At 47.9% G+C, this 16,190-nt stretch overlaps 1 protein-coding gene across 1 annotated transcript in view; it reads left to right on the forward strand.

The window, feature by feature from the left end:
• The window catches only part of VWA5B2 (von Willebrand factor A domain containing 5B2), a 40,196-nt gene extending 24,352 nt beyond the window's left edge, over positions 1-15,844 (forward strand). The window contains exons 13-21 of the mRNA XM_063131849.1: positions 102-397; positions 1,459-1,684; positions 4,264-4,611; positions 6,857-6,994; positions 9,076-9,195; positions 13,463-13,534; positions 13,888-13,957; positions 14,602-14,713; positions 15,045-15,844. Of these exons, the coding sequence (XP_062987919.1) occupies positions 102-397; positions 1,459-1,684; positions 4,264-4,611; positions 6,857-6,994; positions 9,076-9,195; positions 13,463-13,534; positions 13,888-13,957; positions 14,602-14,713; positions 15,045-15,710 (2,048 nt within the window). The 3' untranslated portion in view covers positions 15,711-15,844. The remainder of the gene's footprint in view (positions 1-101; positions 398-1,458; positions 1,685-4,263; positions 4,612-6,856; positions 6,995-9,075; positions 9,196-13,462; positions 13,535-13,887; positions 13,958-14,601; positions 14,714-15,044) is intronic.
• The last annotated feature ends 346 nt before the right edge of the window (positions 15,845-16,190 follow it).

Here is a 16,190-nt window from a genome sequence, read left to right on the forward strand (position 1 = left end):
TCTGGGTTCACACCGTGGCATTTCCAGTTGAGGTGTCTTTGGGTGCTGGATATCTTATGCTGTTCTCCATGCCAGTCACCCTAAATGTTCCTCCCTGGCAGGTGGGGATCCTGTGTCAGGAGGAGACATCTGGAAGCGGATTTACCGGCCCTCCTACATCCAAGAACAGTATGTGCTCACCCACTGCTCGGTCAGCACCGACCACAGCCAGGGCTTGCTCTCTCACAGCTCCACCAGCAGTGAGTCCACCGGTTCCAGAGATGTCCCTCCAGAAGGAGGCTCCTTAGCCCAGACTCTCGAAGGCAGCTCTCAGCAAGGCCAGAAGAGTGTCTCACTATGCAATTCCTCCACCAAGTCTGCTCCAATCCCCCAGGCTCAGCCGGGTGCTGGTACTAAGGTAAGGCATGCTCCAACTGTCTTAGTGACTATGGGAATAAGCCATCAAGCACTGGTGCCTGGCTGAAAAGCCATAACTTGTAGAGCAAGCCTTAGCCTCTTCATACATGATGTGGTGGATCAGGGAGAGAGGATGCATGAGTGAAGGGCATGTTTCTGTCTATGCTCCCTATGTCTTGTGCAGAGAGAGATGGATCTGTTCATGCTGCTGGTATAGCTCATGCAACTCTCCGCCAAGGGAGAGAGACGCGTTTCCCCTGCACAACAGATGGTTTGTTGCACTGCCATGTTGCATGTGAAGCCCTCTTTTCTCTTGGAATGGTGCTTTTGCTGTGGTGTGGAAAGCAGAGCAATTCCTAAAAAGGCCTGTGTTAACTGCTTCTTCACAATGAAATTTCACTTGCTGCAGGGTTTGGAAGCATTTCCAGTTAGATGAAGGCCGAGAAAGGATGGTAGCAATCCAGACAATGAGCCTGCTTTCTCATATTAACTTTGATCCACACGATTCTAAAGAATGGTCTCTTATCTCTGTAGAATTTAGGCAAGGGTCAGCTTTATGTGGGCTTCATGCCAGAGAGAGGCTTGTGGAAGAACTTGGGAGCCAAATATGAATCAAGCGAAGCAGCATGGGAGCAGCCTTTATGTCTGGGTTACGTGATGGCCTTGCTTCGAGTTCCCCCATCATTCCAGAGGGCCGTGGAAGGGAGCTGCACTTGGTACAGTCTGGCTTCTTTGCGAGGTTTAACTTCAGATTGTTACAGTTTTCAGACATCAGGCTTAAAGTGGATCCTGCTTCAACTGGGTTTGTAAACCCAGTCCATAACCAAGGCCTCTCAACTATCTCTGAACATCCTTTTTATCGTTTTGAAAGTGCTACATAGGTAGGTGCATGTGTGAGCGAGTGTGTGCGTGTGAGAGGGAGAGAGAGAGAATGAATGAATGAACCTCAGGTGTAGGCCCAGCGCTGGACCTGAACAAGGCAAAGGGATTTTGCTTCCTTGCAGTAACGTTAGGGGTAGTTCCCTGGGTTTTCCCAGCCTTGACCCTCTTGCATCCCTTAAGGTATCCACAGCCTTGAGCTCTGAGGAGTTGGCGCGAAGGAAGACGGCACTGGCCCGAGCTGCCCTGTCTGGGCGGAGTTTCTCCTCCCCACATGGCGAGTTGGACGCCCATCGGTTGCGCCGGGCCCTGGAGAAAGTATCCCAGAAGCGGAACCGATCTCTCGAAGGGAAACTAGATGAGATCGGGCCTGAGTTTCAGAAGTTGCGCAGGAGCCTTGCTGATTCAAGTGAGTGATGAGGGGGGCGGAGGTTGAGGGAACCTACTGAGAGAAGAGAAGGGGCAAGATCCACCCCTGCCGTCATGAGAAAAGAGAAAGCCAAGAACGGCTGGGATTTGCAAACGGGGTGGACACAGAATACGCCTCTCTATCAGTGGAGGATGGTATCCCAGTGCAGGTTATCTTCCCACTCCGGAAATTAGAACCATCATATCTACCATATCTACCGATTTTGGTCCTGCCTGCCCTGTTGAGTTATGGCATAAAAGCTGATTAGTTATGGCACAGACTGGGATTCTGGCACGTAACCTTTTTGTATTAAGTCTCTGTCTGGGCCTCCAGAGACTAGCAGAGGATGCAGCGGTTCTCAGCCAAGAGACAGCAAAGACATGAATTAAGGCAAAGATTCTTGTAGGTTAAAACAAACCTTTTTACTGGCAAATACATATAATTTAGTTATGGCAGTACCGATACAAATACTTACAAACGGTCAGTCAATACAGCACACATCAAGTGGTAATGGGGAACAAGCAGCAGATACGGAACATGCAAAACACATTTACTTTTATAGACAACCTGTACAATGATGCAACTCCTTGCAACCCTTAATTGAAGACAATCACTTAGACAATTATTCAATTATGACACTCAATGTCCAGGGCAGGATCTACACTATTCATTACACCGTTGTTTAAGTGCATTGTTGCGTCCTCCCTTGCTACGTTACAAAATGCAACTTGAGCCCAGTCAATCGAAATACCTTTTCTTCTATCGTTTTACCCCAGCACACTCTTCTTTAGAACGTTCTTCATTATGCTCATACCGGCTCTGAAGGAAACCTCCTTGTTCCGGTGACTCTGAGCTAGACCTGCCGGGATAAGCCGGCAGGGAGGCGGGGCGACGCGTAGGGACGAGGGAAGCCCTGCAGCGTCTTAAAGGGGCCACGTGCGCCCCGAAAGATAAGCGTTTTTTAAAAAAAATTAAGCCTCTGTCCCCTCTTTCACCGCCCTCCCTCCCCCTCCCCCTCCCCCTCGTCGCGTTGTGCCAGCTCTCCCTCCCCTAGAAAAGCCCTCACTTGTCCTAATCAGGAAGCAAAGACCATGGTCTTTGAAAGACGGCATTGAATACAACGAAAGGTTGGGGCACATTGTTAGTTTTAAAACGATTTTAACAGAAAGTGGAACGGTTTTAAAAGTCAGAAGAAACGTAACAACAACAGCATCACTTGACTGCTGACGTCATCTCTGCCAACTTGTTACGTTTCATCTAGACAAGTGTAGACGGGCTCCCTGTGTAGAGTTGACCTTTAAGTTTCTGCTGAGTCCTCTGTTCTTCCAGATCCTCAGCAATTAACAAAGCAATGGAAAACATAACCAAGATCCATTCCAGGATCCAACATGCCCCACAGAGGCAGGGCTTTCCTGGGAGAGGTTTTTAAAGTGTTTTTCTTTCCTTCTCTTTTTCTTTTTAAAATAAGCAATACTGCTCCATTTTTTCCTCCCCACTCACCCTTGACTGAGCAGTTGCCTGGGGAAATACGAATCCAAAGGCCGTCTCCAGAACACAAAAAGACCTTTGCACACAAAACGTGCCACCTCCGAGGGCCCTGTGCGCCCAGCGTTATGGAGAGCGTGCACGGCTGTCAAGAAGAGCCCACGCCCTAGGCCTTCTCTGACATGGAGAGAATCACATCTTGGGACAGGCAGGGTTGTCAGCTCTCCAACCTTGGAGAGTACTTTGCAGGATCGTAGCAAGACTCATCCTGGATCAGGTGGGCCATTGCTGGTTAGTGCCCAGTTACCTCCCCTTGTGAAATAGCAGCTGCCGTTTCTGACAGCAGGAGAAAGTGCCCCTTTCCTGCTGATGTCGGGACCAGAAATGAGCTGGTAAAATCTCCCTGCTCTTGAGTGTTGAAGCAGAGCCTCATGGGGTTGCAAGTAGGGGCTCTCTGTCAGGGTTAAACGCCCTGTGGTGGCTGCGCAGTGCACTGTGTCGATTACACGACACAGCAGTCACCTTGCAGCCACTGCAAAGCTTTCCCGTGAAGATGCACAGTAAAAAAAAAGTTGGGGATTTACCCCGACTTTTCCTGCTGGAGCAAGGTCTTCACCATCTGTCCTCACTCCGGCGCCACGCCACATGCATTCCCAGGTAGAAGGCAACTTCCCACTAGTTACCGGAAGCCAGGCAAGGAGGAGGGGGCAGGCCCAGAGAGCCAAATGGCCGCCGAAAGCCCACGCTGCCTCCTGTGTCAGGATCACTTGACGCCACCCTGCAGCAGCAAAAGCGCGGATTTTTCCAGAAACCTCAAGGCAGCCCTCTGTACTGGGTTTACAAGTGACTACCATGCCTTAAATGGTCATTGCAGGCACTCACAGTCTCTTGGATCCTGCAATATTTGGACGTTGTGGTAGCTGGGTGTCAAACATGGGTATGTGTATAATGCTGGGACTAAGCAACAGGGATGTCCATCACCTGGGTGAGAACTTCTGGAGGTCTCTTCCAGAGCCCAGCTTGGGAGCCTTTGTCCTACTGCAAAACCTGACCTCTCCCTCACCCATACACTACCATGCCTCACTCTCTCCTAGGCAACTTGCTGTCACCAGCCCACCTGGACTGGGACACACTTTTGGAGCCCCCGTACCTTTTCAGCCCATCGCCGGCAACCGAGCAGGGAGAGTGCGAAGGCAGCTCCTGGCCGCCTCTTCGGTGCCAGGTGGTGATCCGTGCGCTCAGTGCAGGCAAGCCGGTTTCCTGGGAAGAGACTGTCGCCCTGGATTCTCTACTCCTTGCCAAAGATAGCCAGGCCAAAGAGGAGCCTTCCCAACGACAACCGCAGAGCAAGAGCTGGGATAAACTGCTCCACCGCCTGACTGCTGGCTCCGTCATCCGTGATAACGAGAATGTGGCCCAGAAAGAAGCTGAACTGGAACATGGTGAGCCTGCCCTGCCTGTAGGTCATAGAATCATAGAATCATAGAATAGCAGAGTTGGAAGAGGCCTACAAGGCCATCTAGTCCAACCCCCTGCTCAATGCAGGAATCCACCCTAAAGCATCCCTGACAGATGCTTGTCCAGCTGCCTCTTGAAGGCCTCTAGTGTGGGAGAGCCCACAACCTCCCTAGGTAACTGATTCCATTGTCGTACTGCTCTAACAGTCAGGAAGTTTTTCCTGATGTCCAGCCGGAATCTGGCTTCCTTTAACTTGAGCCTGTTATTCCGTGTCCTGCACTCTGGGAGGATCGAGAAGAGATCCTGGCCCTCCTCTGGTTGACAACCTTTTAAGTATTTGAAGAGTGCTCTCATGTCTCCCCTCAATCTTCTCTTCTCCAGGCTAAACATGCCCAGTTCTTTCAGTCTCTCTTCATAGGGCTTTGTTTCTAGACCTCTGATCATCCTGGTTGCCCTCTTCTGAACACGCTCCAGCTTGTCTGCATCCTTCTTGAATTGTGGAGCCCAGAACTGGACACAATACTCTAGATGAGGCCTAACCAGGGCCGAATAGAGAGGAACCAGTACCTCACGTGATTCCTCTCTATTCGGCCCTGGTTAGGTCTGTGGATAGCTCTGGTCAACAACTGGCCCTTACAGGAGGGCTACTTCAAAAAGAGGATGGCGGGCAGTGATCTAGTCTCCCTCCCATCTCCCAAAGTGGACGGCAAGCAAGACCTTTTGCCTCACCCACTCAGCCTTCTACATACCTCTATTGCCTCTAGGTTAAGAATATAAGAAGAGCCCTTCTGGATCAGACCAAAGGCCTCTCTAGTCCAGTATTCTGTTCCCACAGTGGCCAAGTACGTGCCTACAGGAAGCCCCAAAGCGGGACATGAGTGCATTAGCACCCTCCTGCTTATGTTCCCCAGCAACTGGTATTCATTGTACAGCACCATGTACACTGATGGTGCTAAATAAATAAATAAATAAATAATGGCTGTGTTGGGGGGGGGGGGGGAGAGGAATCTGAATTCTATAGTAAGAATAGCTACTGTAAATTCCACAGCTGGAATGAATTGTGCAACCAAATTGAATTTGGATGGGCTGGGTTCTGAGGTGTTAAAGCTCATCCCTAAAGACACAGGGAATCCAAGCACGTTTAAAGATACAAAAGCCTAAGACTGTGTTGCTGAATTTTTTGTCTACTTAACCGGCCTATCCTATATCTGAATCTACCTCCCCTCCTAACTTTAACCGTTGCTTTAGTTAGTGCAAAGTAGTGGCCAGACTATAATTTGGCGTGCGTTTTTAGACCGTGTAACACAGCTTTGCTTGAACCTGAAACAGCTTCCACTGGCTTCTTGTTTCCGAGCCAAATTCAGGATGCTGGTTCTTAAGTCAAAATCTCTAAATGGCCTGGGGCCAGGGTACCTGAAAGATCACCTCCTCCCGTAAGAACCTGCCTGAAGCCTGTGCACATCATTTGAGGCCCTGTTATATGTCCCACCTCCTAGAGAGGTGAGATTGGTGGGCCGTTGGGAGACAGGGTGGGTGTCTTCATGGCGCCAGGTTTGCGCCAGGTCCATCGGAAACCCCACGGCTTCCCTCCCCCAAGGAGGGAGCCGCCCCTGCCCTCTTCATGGTGGAAGGCGACCAATCACAGGTCGCCTTCCACCAGGCTTCGCCCAGCCAAGCCTCCGCTGTGACTCCGGAGCGAGGCTTTGGGGCAGTCTTGATGCCCTCTTGCGCATCCTCGCCTCGCTCCAGAAAAAAAAAAGTTGGGATAAGTCCCTGACTTTTTTTTCTCCACAGCTTCGGCGGAAAGCTCCGAGGTGGGTGCGCGACTGCAGTGTCGTCGTATAATTGACACAGCGCAATCACCCCGGGGCTTTCTGAGCATTTACTCAGTCCCCCAGGGTCTTTTGTGCTGTACCCCCCTTTGTGTAATTGCCATGCCAGGGAGGTTGGGATGGCTTTGTTGTTATTGGCCTTTAGGCAGCCGGTAAAAACTATACAGTATGGCTGAGCTTTGAGTGACTATTGATTTTAGAGGGTTCCTCTGTTCTGTTCTGTAATATATGTATTTTTGTTGATTTTGTTTTAAGGTGGGGGGTTTTAATGGTTGCCTTTTATTCTTTCTATGGTTTTATTGTGAATTGCCCTGAGCGCTCAGTGAGTGGAGGTGTGATAAAAAAAAATACGTTAAATAAATAAAATAATTTTGGTTGCCTCCCACCTTCTGCGCAGGTTTCTCACGAAGGTTCCGCCTTAAGGCTGTGCAGTCCAGCAAAGCTTTTAACACACCCTCCATTTATACGTCCGTGGTGCCTGTGGACTCTTCCACTCAGGAAACGTTGCCCTCCGCCCTTGAGATTCGCAGCAAAGGTAGGTCTGCGTGGAGTGTGGATGTGCATGGCTCAGCTTCTTAGGTCAGAATCCCTGGGATTCTCTAAGCCTCCTCTGTTCACCTTTGATGAGAAGTTATATCACGATTACTAGGAATTTGGTGACTTTCCCTAGTCTAGTTTATTTCCTCCTTGCAGGATTAAAGCACCCTTCTGCCCCTGTGTATTGCTGTCCTCGCTCTATGTCCTTTGCTGGTGGCGTGTGCTTAGAAGAGAGGTCTTGCTGATGAAAGAAGAGGGTGGGGCGGTTCTTCTTCTCCAGCACAACGTGTCGAACGAACAGGCTTGTGCTGAGTTGGTTGAATGGACTTTTGCTGCTCCAAAATGCTTACAGCACTCATTTTTAAAGATAAAGAGATGGAGCTTGGCACCATGACAGCTCTTAAGTAGGGCTTTAAGGCATGCCGAGTTTGAAGCAGATCCCTTCATCCCTTGATTTTTAAAGAATTCTTTAGTTTCCCCCCTCAAACCATTCCACCCCCATAAATAAACACACACATACCTCTGATTCTGTGTTAATCCACCCCTGCACATTTATGGGGGGAGCTTTTATCCTTTACTTTGCTGATACATATCAGGGGGGGGGGGGAAAGTAGGTGTGATGGACTTGATTGTATCATTGGGAATTTGGCTGGGAAGAACGAACCAGCCTCGGTTAAAGTGGGCGATTGGGAAGATGTTAAACTGGGCATGTTTAGCCTGGAAAAGAGAAGATTGAGGGAAGACATGATAGCACTCTTCAAATTCTTAAAAGGTTGTCACACAGAGGAAGGCCAGGATCTCTTCTCGATCCTCCCAGAGTGCAGGACACAGAATAACGGGCTCAAGTTACAGGAAGTCAGATTCCAGCTGGACATCAGGAAAAACTTCCTGACTGTTAGAGCAGTACGACAATGGAATCAGTTACTTAGGGAGGTTGTGGGCTCTCCCACACTAGAGGCCTACAAGAGGCAGCCAGACAACCATCTGTCAGGGCTGCTTTAGGGTGGATTCCTGCATTGAGCAGGGGGTTGGACTCGGTGGCCTTGTAGGCCCCTTCCAACTCTGCTATTCGATGATTCTATGATCTTTAAATGTCAAAGCAGGGGCAGGGGCAGCCTTGGTGAAACTTTTCCGACAAGGCATGGGGGAAAGTGTGCATGAAAGTTGGGAAGCTGGCTTTATGTTAAGCAAAGAGGTGGCGAAAAAGTCACCCATGTGCTGTCAGGAGGACTCTGCACATGGCTTAAAGTCCTCCTCGCTCGTCCCACCACACGCTTCCCAAACATTTTGAGGACTTTCGTGACATACAGAAGACCTGCCTGTGACTCCCCAAATGTTAACCATTGCGATCACTCCGATGTTGGGAACGCTTTGTATATTCTCATCTCCTCACATGTTTCCTGGCAATTAAAAATAAATAAATAAATTAGGTCCCGAGTGGAGGCGCCCACGTTCGTCACTGGACAAGAACCAATAAACTGGAGGGGGAAGGAGAAGGGGTGGGGCGGACACAATAGCAGGAGAGCAAACAAGTGAAAAGAGAGTTCACCGGTATAGCAACGATTGTGAAAGGGACCAGCGCTTACCGTGCTAATGAAACAGAGGTCAAAATCGCGGGTGCATACCAGGGGGAAAAAGTAGGTGTGATGGAGCTCATAGGCTAAGAAGGAATGTTAGTAGGCAGCACAGGTTCCAAATTAGTCCCAAAATAGACTCTGTGCTCTAGACTTCCAGAACAAAACTGGTTGCTTCTACGAGCTTCTCTCTTGCTAGCAAGTGCTGAGAGTAGCCGCAATTTTTGCAGACTCTCTGCTCTGCATAGATATTTATATATATATAAATTTCAGACATAGACAAGTAACTAGGGAGAAATATTTGTCTTGCTGCATTTAACTGCATCAACTTGAATCAGTCTCTGATTGAAGGGGGAAGGAAGATTTCCAGTAGCAGCCAGGAATATATCTGTGTCTGTTGAATGCCTTTAATGCAGAGAAAGCAATATTGTTCTGGAGAGCTGAATTTGCCCAACGATGACCAAGCTGGTATCTAAACACCCTTTTGAAATGTCCTGTCTTCTAGAGGGCTTATACAGCTACCAGCAAAGGTCCCGTTCAGTCAGCAGGCGTCAGCGCAGTTACTCAGCAGGTCTCGGACGGAGGCAGGACTCAGAGGACCTGGACGATGCACCTGTTTCTGCAGGTACCAGTCCCACTTCATCTGTCTAATCTGAGCCCTTTACCTGCATGACACATGCAAAGGGGGATGGGCTTTTTATTCATATGTACGGCTGCCAAGTGTGCAAGCAAAGTTTCGTTTCCTTTGGATGGGAAAGCATTAGAGACTTCTTTCTTTCTTTCTTTCTTTCTTTCTTTCTTTCTTTCTTTCTTTCTTTCTTTCTTTCTTCATTTTGGTAATATTTGTTTGTTTTTTAAACATACAGACAAAGCCTAATGGAAGCAAATAGGCAGCAGCCCTGCCTCAGATTCCCAGAAAGCAACAATTTTAGCCCGAAACTAAGGCTGCCCTCGGGTTTGCTAGCTTCAGCTACACCAGTGGTTCCCAAACTTTTTCAGGTCACCGCCCCCTTGGTTCCACAAACTCACGCCCAGTGCCCCCCGCCCCCCCGGGCAGACACCATAAAAATCATTATTCAGAATAGCGGTTTTCAACGACCCACTAAGGAAGATAACAATAAAATTCAAAACAGTAACAATTAATTGATTGTTTATTCAAAATCCAATTAACTTTTTTTTAATTTATTCAATTAAACTTGACCCAGTGATATCATCTTTTCAGTGTGATAGTCATTAAGCAAGGATATTAGGTATCACATTTAGTAACTAGGGTAGAGTACCTCACTATTCTGTAAATTCTTAATGTGACAGATGGGCTTGATGAAGTGATACCAGTTTCCCAATGTCTGGTTTAAAGTCACTAATATGAGTCTTAAATCACCACGTTTAGTTATCTGGAGTTGATTTCTTTACTTGGAGAGAAGTAGGCAGACCACACTAAAACCACATTCCACCAAATATGATGTTGGAAATGCAACCAGGAGCTTCTGAACCACTCTCCATAGAGCAGGATAGCAATTCACCATTAAAAGGACTCTTCTTAAATGGTATTAATACATGTGTGGATCCCCTATTTGGCTTGGGACCAAACTACCTTCTCCCATAAAAATGTCCCTGGGTTTTAAGACCTTCTGGAGAGGTCCTTCTCGGAAAAGACCACCTCGAGTGCCCCCCTGCCGCCCCTTTGCCTTTTAGTGCCCCCCCTGCCGCTCCCCTGCCTCTTAACACCCCCCTATGCAATCCCACCGCCCCCAAGGGGGCGGTAGCTACACTCACAGATTTCTCTGTCTCACTCTCTATTTCAGACCGCAAGCTGTTTTTCTTGCTCATATGTAATGACAAGTCATCTTGGATTAATTTACCTATGGGGCTTTTTGACGCATGTCAGCAGATGTTTTTAAATGGGCTGTTTTAGGGTTGTGGGTGGTTTGTTAATAACGACAACAACCCACCCTGGCTGGATCACCCACCACAACTTGCACTTTAATCATCCCAAATGTCTGCTGCCGTGCAGCAACGAGCTTTGAGGGTAAATTAACCCATAGCGACCTGTTGTTAGGTGTGAACAGGCTCCCAAACACACACACCATGCAGAGCACAGGTTTCATATCCTGCCCATTCAAGGGAACATCTGTAGCCATTAAAGGACCATTACGTCTCTTTTGTCAAATCCCTAACTCCCATCAGGTAACCACAGTTATCAGACAGCCCATGTTCACAATTCTTTGGCAATAATTGCATAGCATGTTAAATCAACACAGAGGGTTGAAAGGCAACATCCCGGATACAAATGTCAGGGGAAGGTGGATACTAGTATTAGATGTCTTTCAAGTAGACACATTCTATGATTGTGTTCCAAGTATGTTGTATTCATTTTTTCTGTCCGTTCCTCATCTCCTGCTAGGTGAACACGGGACTTTTCAGAAGTTTCTTTTGAGAAGTGGGGAGAAGGGCAATGCTGTCTGTTTTAGTTAGGGCGACCAACTGCCAGGATTTCCCTGGATTTGTCCTGTTTTTTGTTCTATCCTGGTTGTCAAGAGGGATTTGCTATAATTTCCTATAATGTCCTAGAAAGACAAGCTTTCCCTTTAAAGTCCGCCATTAGCGTGGCAGGAGGGTATGATGCGCTTTCTGGAGGTGTGTCATTTTTAAAAAACAACAACCCACACACGCTGCTCCAATCAGTGCCTTAAAGGGGAAAGCATGTCATTCCCAAACATTATAGAATAGGCCCTGATTGGAGCAGTAGTGGGCTGGAATGACATGCTTTCCCCAACTCCACTCTAACTGGGACCTTTAAGGTGGCAGCGTGGGGGAGCTGTTTCCCCCCCACACACACACACTGGGTGTCCTCTTTTTTTGGTTTCCCACATATGGTCACCCTATTTTAGTAATGTAGTAGCAATAGACACATGAAGTCCTTTTCTGATCCCAACCATAATGGATGTGGGGGCAAAGTTAGGCCTGATATCAAGGCTGGTCTTGCTTTGAAGAGAAAAGGAGGGTGTTGAACAAATGGAAAAGTGCTGAAATCTGCCCCACAGTAGAGGGGTTCATGCACTGGTTATTTCTCAGTTGGACTACTGCAACCTTCTTCTCTCTGGCCTTCCTTCTTCTCACATCAGTCCGTTGGTCTCTGTCCACCACTCTGCCGCTAAGATCATCTTCTTGGCTCGCCGCTCTGACCATGTCACTCCACTACTGAAATCTCTTCATTGGCTTCCAATCCACTTCAGAATCCAATATAAACTTCTCCTTTTAACCTTCAAAGCTTTTCACGGTCTAGCTCCTGCCTATCTCTCCTCTCTCATCTCACAATATTGCCCCGCTCGTGCTCTTCGCTCCTCTGATGCCATGTTTCTCGCCTGCCCAAGGGTCTCTACTTCCCTTGCTCAGCTTCGTCCATTTTCTTCTGCTGCCCCTTATGCCTGGAACACTCTTCCAGAACATTTGAGAACTACAAGCTCAATCTCAACTTTTAAAGCTCAGCTAAAAACTTTTCTTTTTCCTAAAGCTTTTAAAACTTGATGTTGTTTGGACTTTATACTGTTAGTTTTACCCTACCCTGTGCCTGTTTACCCTACCCTGTGCCTGTTTGCATTCTCTTCCCCTCCTTATTGTTCTACTATGATTTTATTAGATTGTAAGCCTATGCGGCAGGGTCTTGCTATTTACTGTTTTACGCTGTACAGCACCATGTACATTGATGGTGCTATATAAATAAATAAATAAATAATAATAATAAGGGTGGGGAGCAGTTAAAAATTGGCAAGGCCGTTCAAGGTGGTATGGATAAATTGGGGAAGGGACAGCTGGTACAGCTGCCTTGGGTATCCTCCAATACTACTGGTGAAACCAGTATAATTTGCATGGACAAATGTGCTCAGTGGAGCCAAACTATATGTGAGGTAGGGGAAATGTAAAAGTGTCACTTGACCTTTTCTTTTACAACTTTTGTAGCACAGTGAGGGGCCGCTTCACCTTTTCCCTGCAGGGCACCTGCCTGCTAAAAATCATGTTCACCTCCCCCTTCTGCAAACAACTTTCTCTCTGCATGCAAGAGAAAATAAATTTGTGAACCGCCCAGAGAGCTTCGGCTATGGGGCGGTATAAAAATGTAATAAATAAATAAATAAATAAATAAAATTTATTTATTTATTTATTTATTTATTACATTTATATACCGCCCCATAGCTGAAGCTCTCTGGGCGGTTTACAGAAAAGATATAAAGAAATGTTGTATTTCCCTCTCTGGGTATAGGAAAGCAGCATAAGGAGAGCACTTTTGATGGGAAAGGACTAAACCCACCCCATCACGTGCCCCTAATCACATTTGAGCCTCCTGCTGCTCTGGTAAAGTTTTGAAGGCAAAAAATAAATTTTAAAAAAATCAGCTCCACTTCCAAGCAACTGAATATAGCAATTTGAGTGCCTGGAAACTGTGACTTACTAATGATGGGAACACTTGGTGAGATGATTTTGTTTTGACAGGTTAACAATGGTTGCACCATCTGCCCAGAAAAAGGCAATGTTTAGAAAGGTGTTCTGTAGGATGATGCCAGCGTTGTGCTATCTCATTCTCTGCAACAATCCAGTGCAATACGTTGCTACGTTTTGAAGGCAAATCAAGCGGTTTTTCTGATCACTCGGATCATTCCCTTTCACACACTTGACATATTAGTGTCACTCTTCTCTGCCATTGCTTGCCTTCACTGAATTTTTTTAGGCTAAAATGAGCTTTGTGCGGTGGATGTGATTTGCAGTGGATTTTTTCTGACTTCATATTCTGAGAGTCTGCCTTGGCTTTGTACAACTTATTGCTGTGAAGCCCTCCACTTCTCTACCAGCTGTATCAGTTCGTTTTAACATCTGCATCTTACTTTGCTTTCTAGAACGAGAAGAGATTCCTCCTTCTCCTGTTAGCCTATCCTCTGCCACCCAAGAAAAGCCAAACTATCCTGATGGTAAGTCCTGCTCACAGTGCAGTTTGGAAAACGTGAAAGTTTTAGACCCTGTATTAGACCCTGTGCTAAAATAGATAAAAACTCAGTGGCATGGTAAGCCAAATTCTGCACCAAGAAACATTGGGTGTTGAGCAATGTATATACATGCTTATGAAGTGTCAATTATTCTACTTTTGCTAGATGAAGGAAGAGTTATGCTATTCAGAGCACTGAAGCTCCAACTGGGAGGTATTTGCCATTAAGATGCAGCCATGTGAATGAAGCTACAGCTGTAACAAGCTTTATGGAAAAGCAGCTTCCCAGTCTTACCTACATTTCTCAACTCCTAACTAGTCTCCCTCTTGCTGTTCTAGGTGTTGATTCCAGTCCTTCTCCTGTCTCTGTGGGCTCCCAGAAGTCGATGGAGAACTTTGCAGGCTCCAGGTGACACTTTCAAGGCCACCTTGGGGGACGGCTAGGAAGGGAGATGTGATCATTTGCAGGAAGGTTATTCTTTGATCGTCGCTGGAGAAGACTCCAGCCATTGAGATCATGCAGCACCAACTAGCAACCTCAGAGTGAATTCTCTTATCGAGCAGCAGCAGAGAACCTAGGTGCTCTCAAGGAGTTACCAGATGAGACGGCCCTGGGCACAACCGAAGTATTTTAGCACCAACAATGTACTGTGTGCTGTATAAAATTCAGAACTGACCCATCCTGAAGTTTTAAGAGAGACAGAGCAAAAAAAAATGATAGTAGGGAAGGACTCAATAGAGGGTTGGGATGGCAGAAACAGAAAAGTGTTTTTTGTTTTAAAGGAAGGCAGGTTAATCAATAAAAACTTATTCCAGGCATAGGCATCAGCATAGCAGAAAGAAACAGCAAGAGCTTCTCCAAAATTGGATTTAGCCCTTGGGCTGAAAGAGGTTCAGTTAGCCTTGGCATTATTATTTATTGCATTTTTACCCCACTCCTCACCCTAAAAGCCTCTCAAACTGGCTTACAAATATTAGTAGACCTTTGGTCCAATCAAGCAAGAGAGTCCTTACAGCCTTGCGTTTTTAACCGGCCAATTTTCGTCTCTGCAGATTCAGCATCAGCCGGCGACGGGGACAAGGCCTGGCACTGCGCCCACAGTGTCTGAGCCCTGAAAGCGAACTCTCCTCTCGTGATAGTGCCATTCAGGACTACCTCCCGTTGGTAAGCACCCCTTCCCCATTTCTCACACCTGCCCTGAAAGTGGCATTCTCTCTAGTCCAACTCGTGTGGGCTCAGGCCTGGACCATGTGAAAACCCTTCCTCTACTCTACATCAGCAATATACAAACTACCAGGGCATAACTGGGCTGTTGCCTTCCTTCTGAGGGTGCCTGTTTCTGTTTTAGCGTGCAGGGCGCAATCCGTAGGAAGCTCTGTTGCGCAAACCCACTGAAAGGAAAGGGAGCTGCCCAGGAGTGCTTCTCACTGGGTGGATCGTGGCCCAGGTGCTTTATGCTTTAAGTGCATGTGCAATTTCTTCCCCGCCACCCTAGGTGCGGCTGCAGGAGGCCCCTGGCATGTTCCAGCTGACAGAGAGCTTCTCAGACGTTGTGCAGATCCCACTGGATCGCTTGCGCAGGGCCTCTCCCTACACCTCCCACCGCGCCAGCCTCAGCCCTGCCTCCAGCACCTCCCCTTGGGTGCTAATAGCCAAGAGCAGCCCAAAGGCGTCCGCAAACCAGCCTTCCCCAGATGGCGGTGAAGAGGTGGCTGGGACAAGCAAAGAGGGGGCAGCGGAGCCAGGTTCACCCCACTCCCACAGCACCTGCTCCGACGTGCTGAGTGCGGCCGTGTGGGCACAGGCAGACAGCGGGCGTGGCTCTGAGACAGACGCCTGCGACCATTCACATTCAGATGCCTCCGAAGTGAGCGTCAGCCTGCAGGAGACGGGCCTGGAGCTGGAGGAGGGAGACCTGGAGAGCATGAGCTGGGCCACCGCTGTAGCACTGGCCTGGCTGGAGCACCGCTGCGCTGGCTTCTTTGTCGAGTGGGAACTGCTGGCAGCCAAGGCTGATGCCTGGCTGCGGGCACAGCAGCTGCCCGAAGGTGTGGACGTCGCCACCCTTAAAGGAGCGGCACGCCAACTCTTCCTGCTGCTCCGCCACTGGGATGAGAACATCAAACTGAACATGCTGTGTTACAACCCAAATAATGTGTGAAGGAGCGAAGAGCAGGCTGGGCCTTCCAACTTTATGGGTGCCAATAAAGAGAATTGGTTTAGAGTCTATAGTGTCATAGCTCTGTACGTCTGTACCCGCTGCTTTGTTTTGTTCAGAATACATACCAGAAATTATTAACACTTGTCTGTTGGAGAAATCCAGGGTCATCCTCAACTTCCCTGCAGTGTGCACCCTTCTGAGACCAAATGTGGGTGTTTTAAAATATTGAAGTGTGTGTGTGTGTGTAGGGGAGTGGCTTTCAGATCTCCCAATGATGCAATCTGCAGTGCTCAATTGCAGGGGAGTTTGGAGTGCAGTTTCCGTAAGTCCGGCAAGCATGGCTAGAAGCTTCTGGGTGTTCTCCAGAATGTGCCTCAGAATGCTCTGCGATGCAGAGGGATTTCCATGGTCGTGGAGGGGTTTCTTAACAGATAACCCAATATCGAAAGAGACTGCTGAACACAGGAAGTTCAAACAAGC

Source organism: Elgaria multicarinata, chromosome 8 (genome assembly GCF_023053635.1).
Source record: "Elgaria multicarinata webbii isolate HBS135686 ecotype San Diego chromosome 8, rElgMul1.1.pri, whole genome shotgun sequence".
NCBI lineage: Eukaryota > Metazoa > Chordata > Lepidosauria > Squamata > Anguidae > Elgaria > Elgaria multicarinata.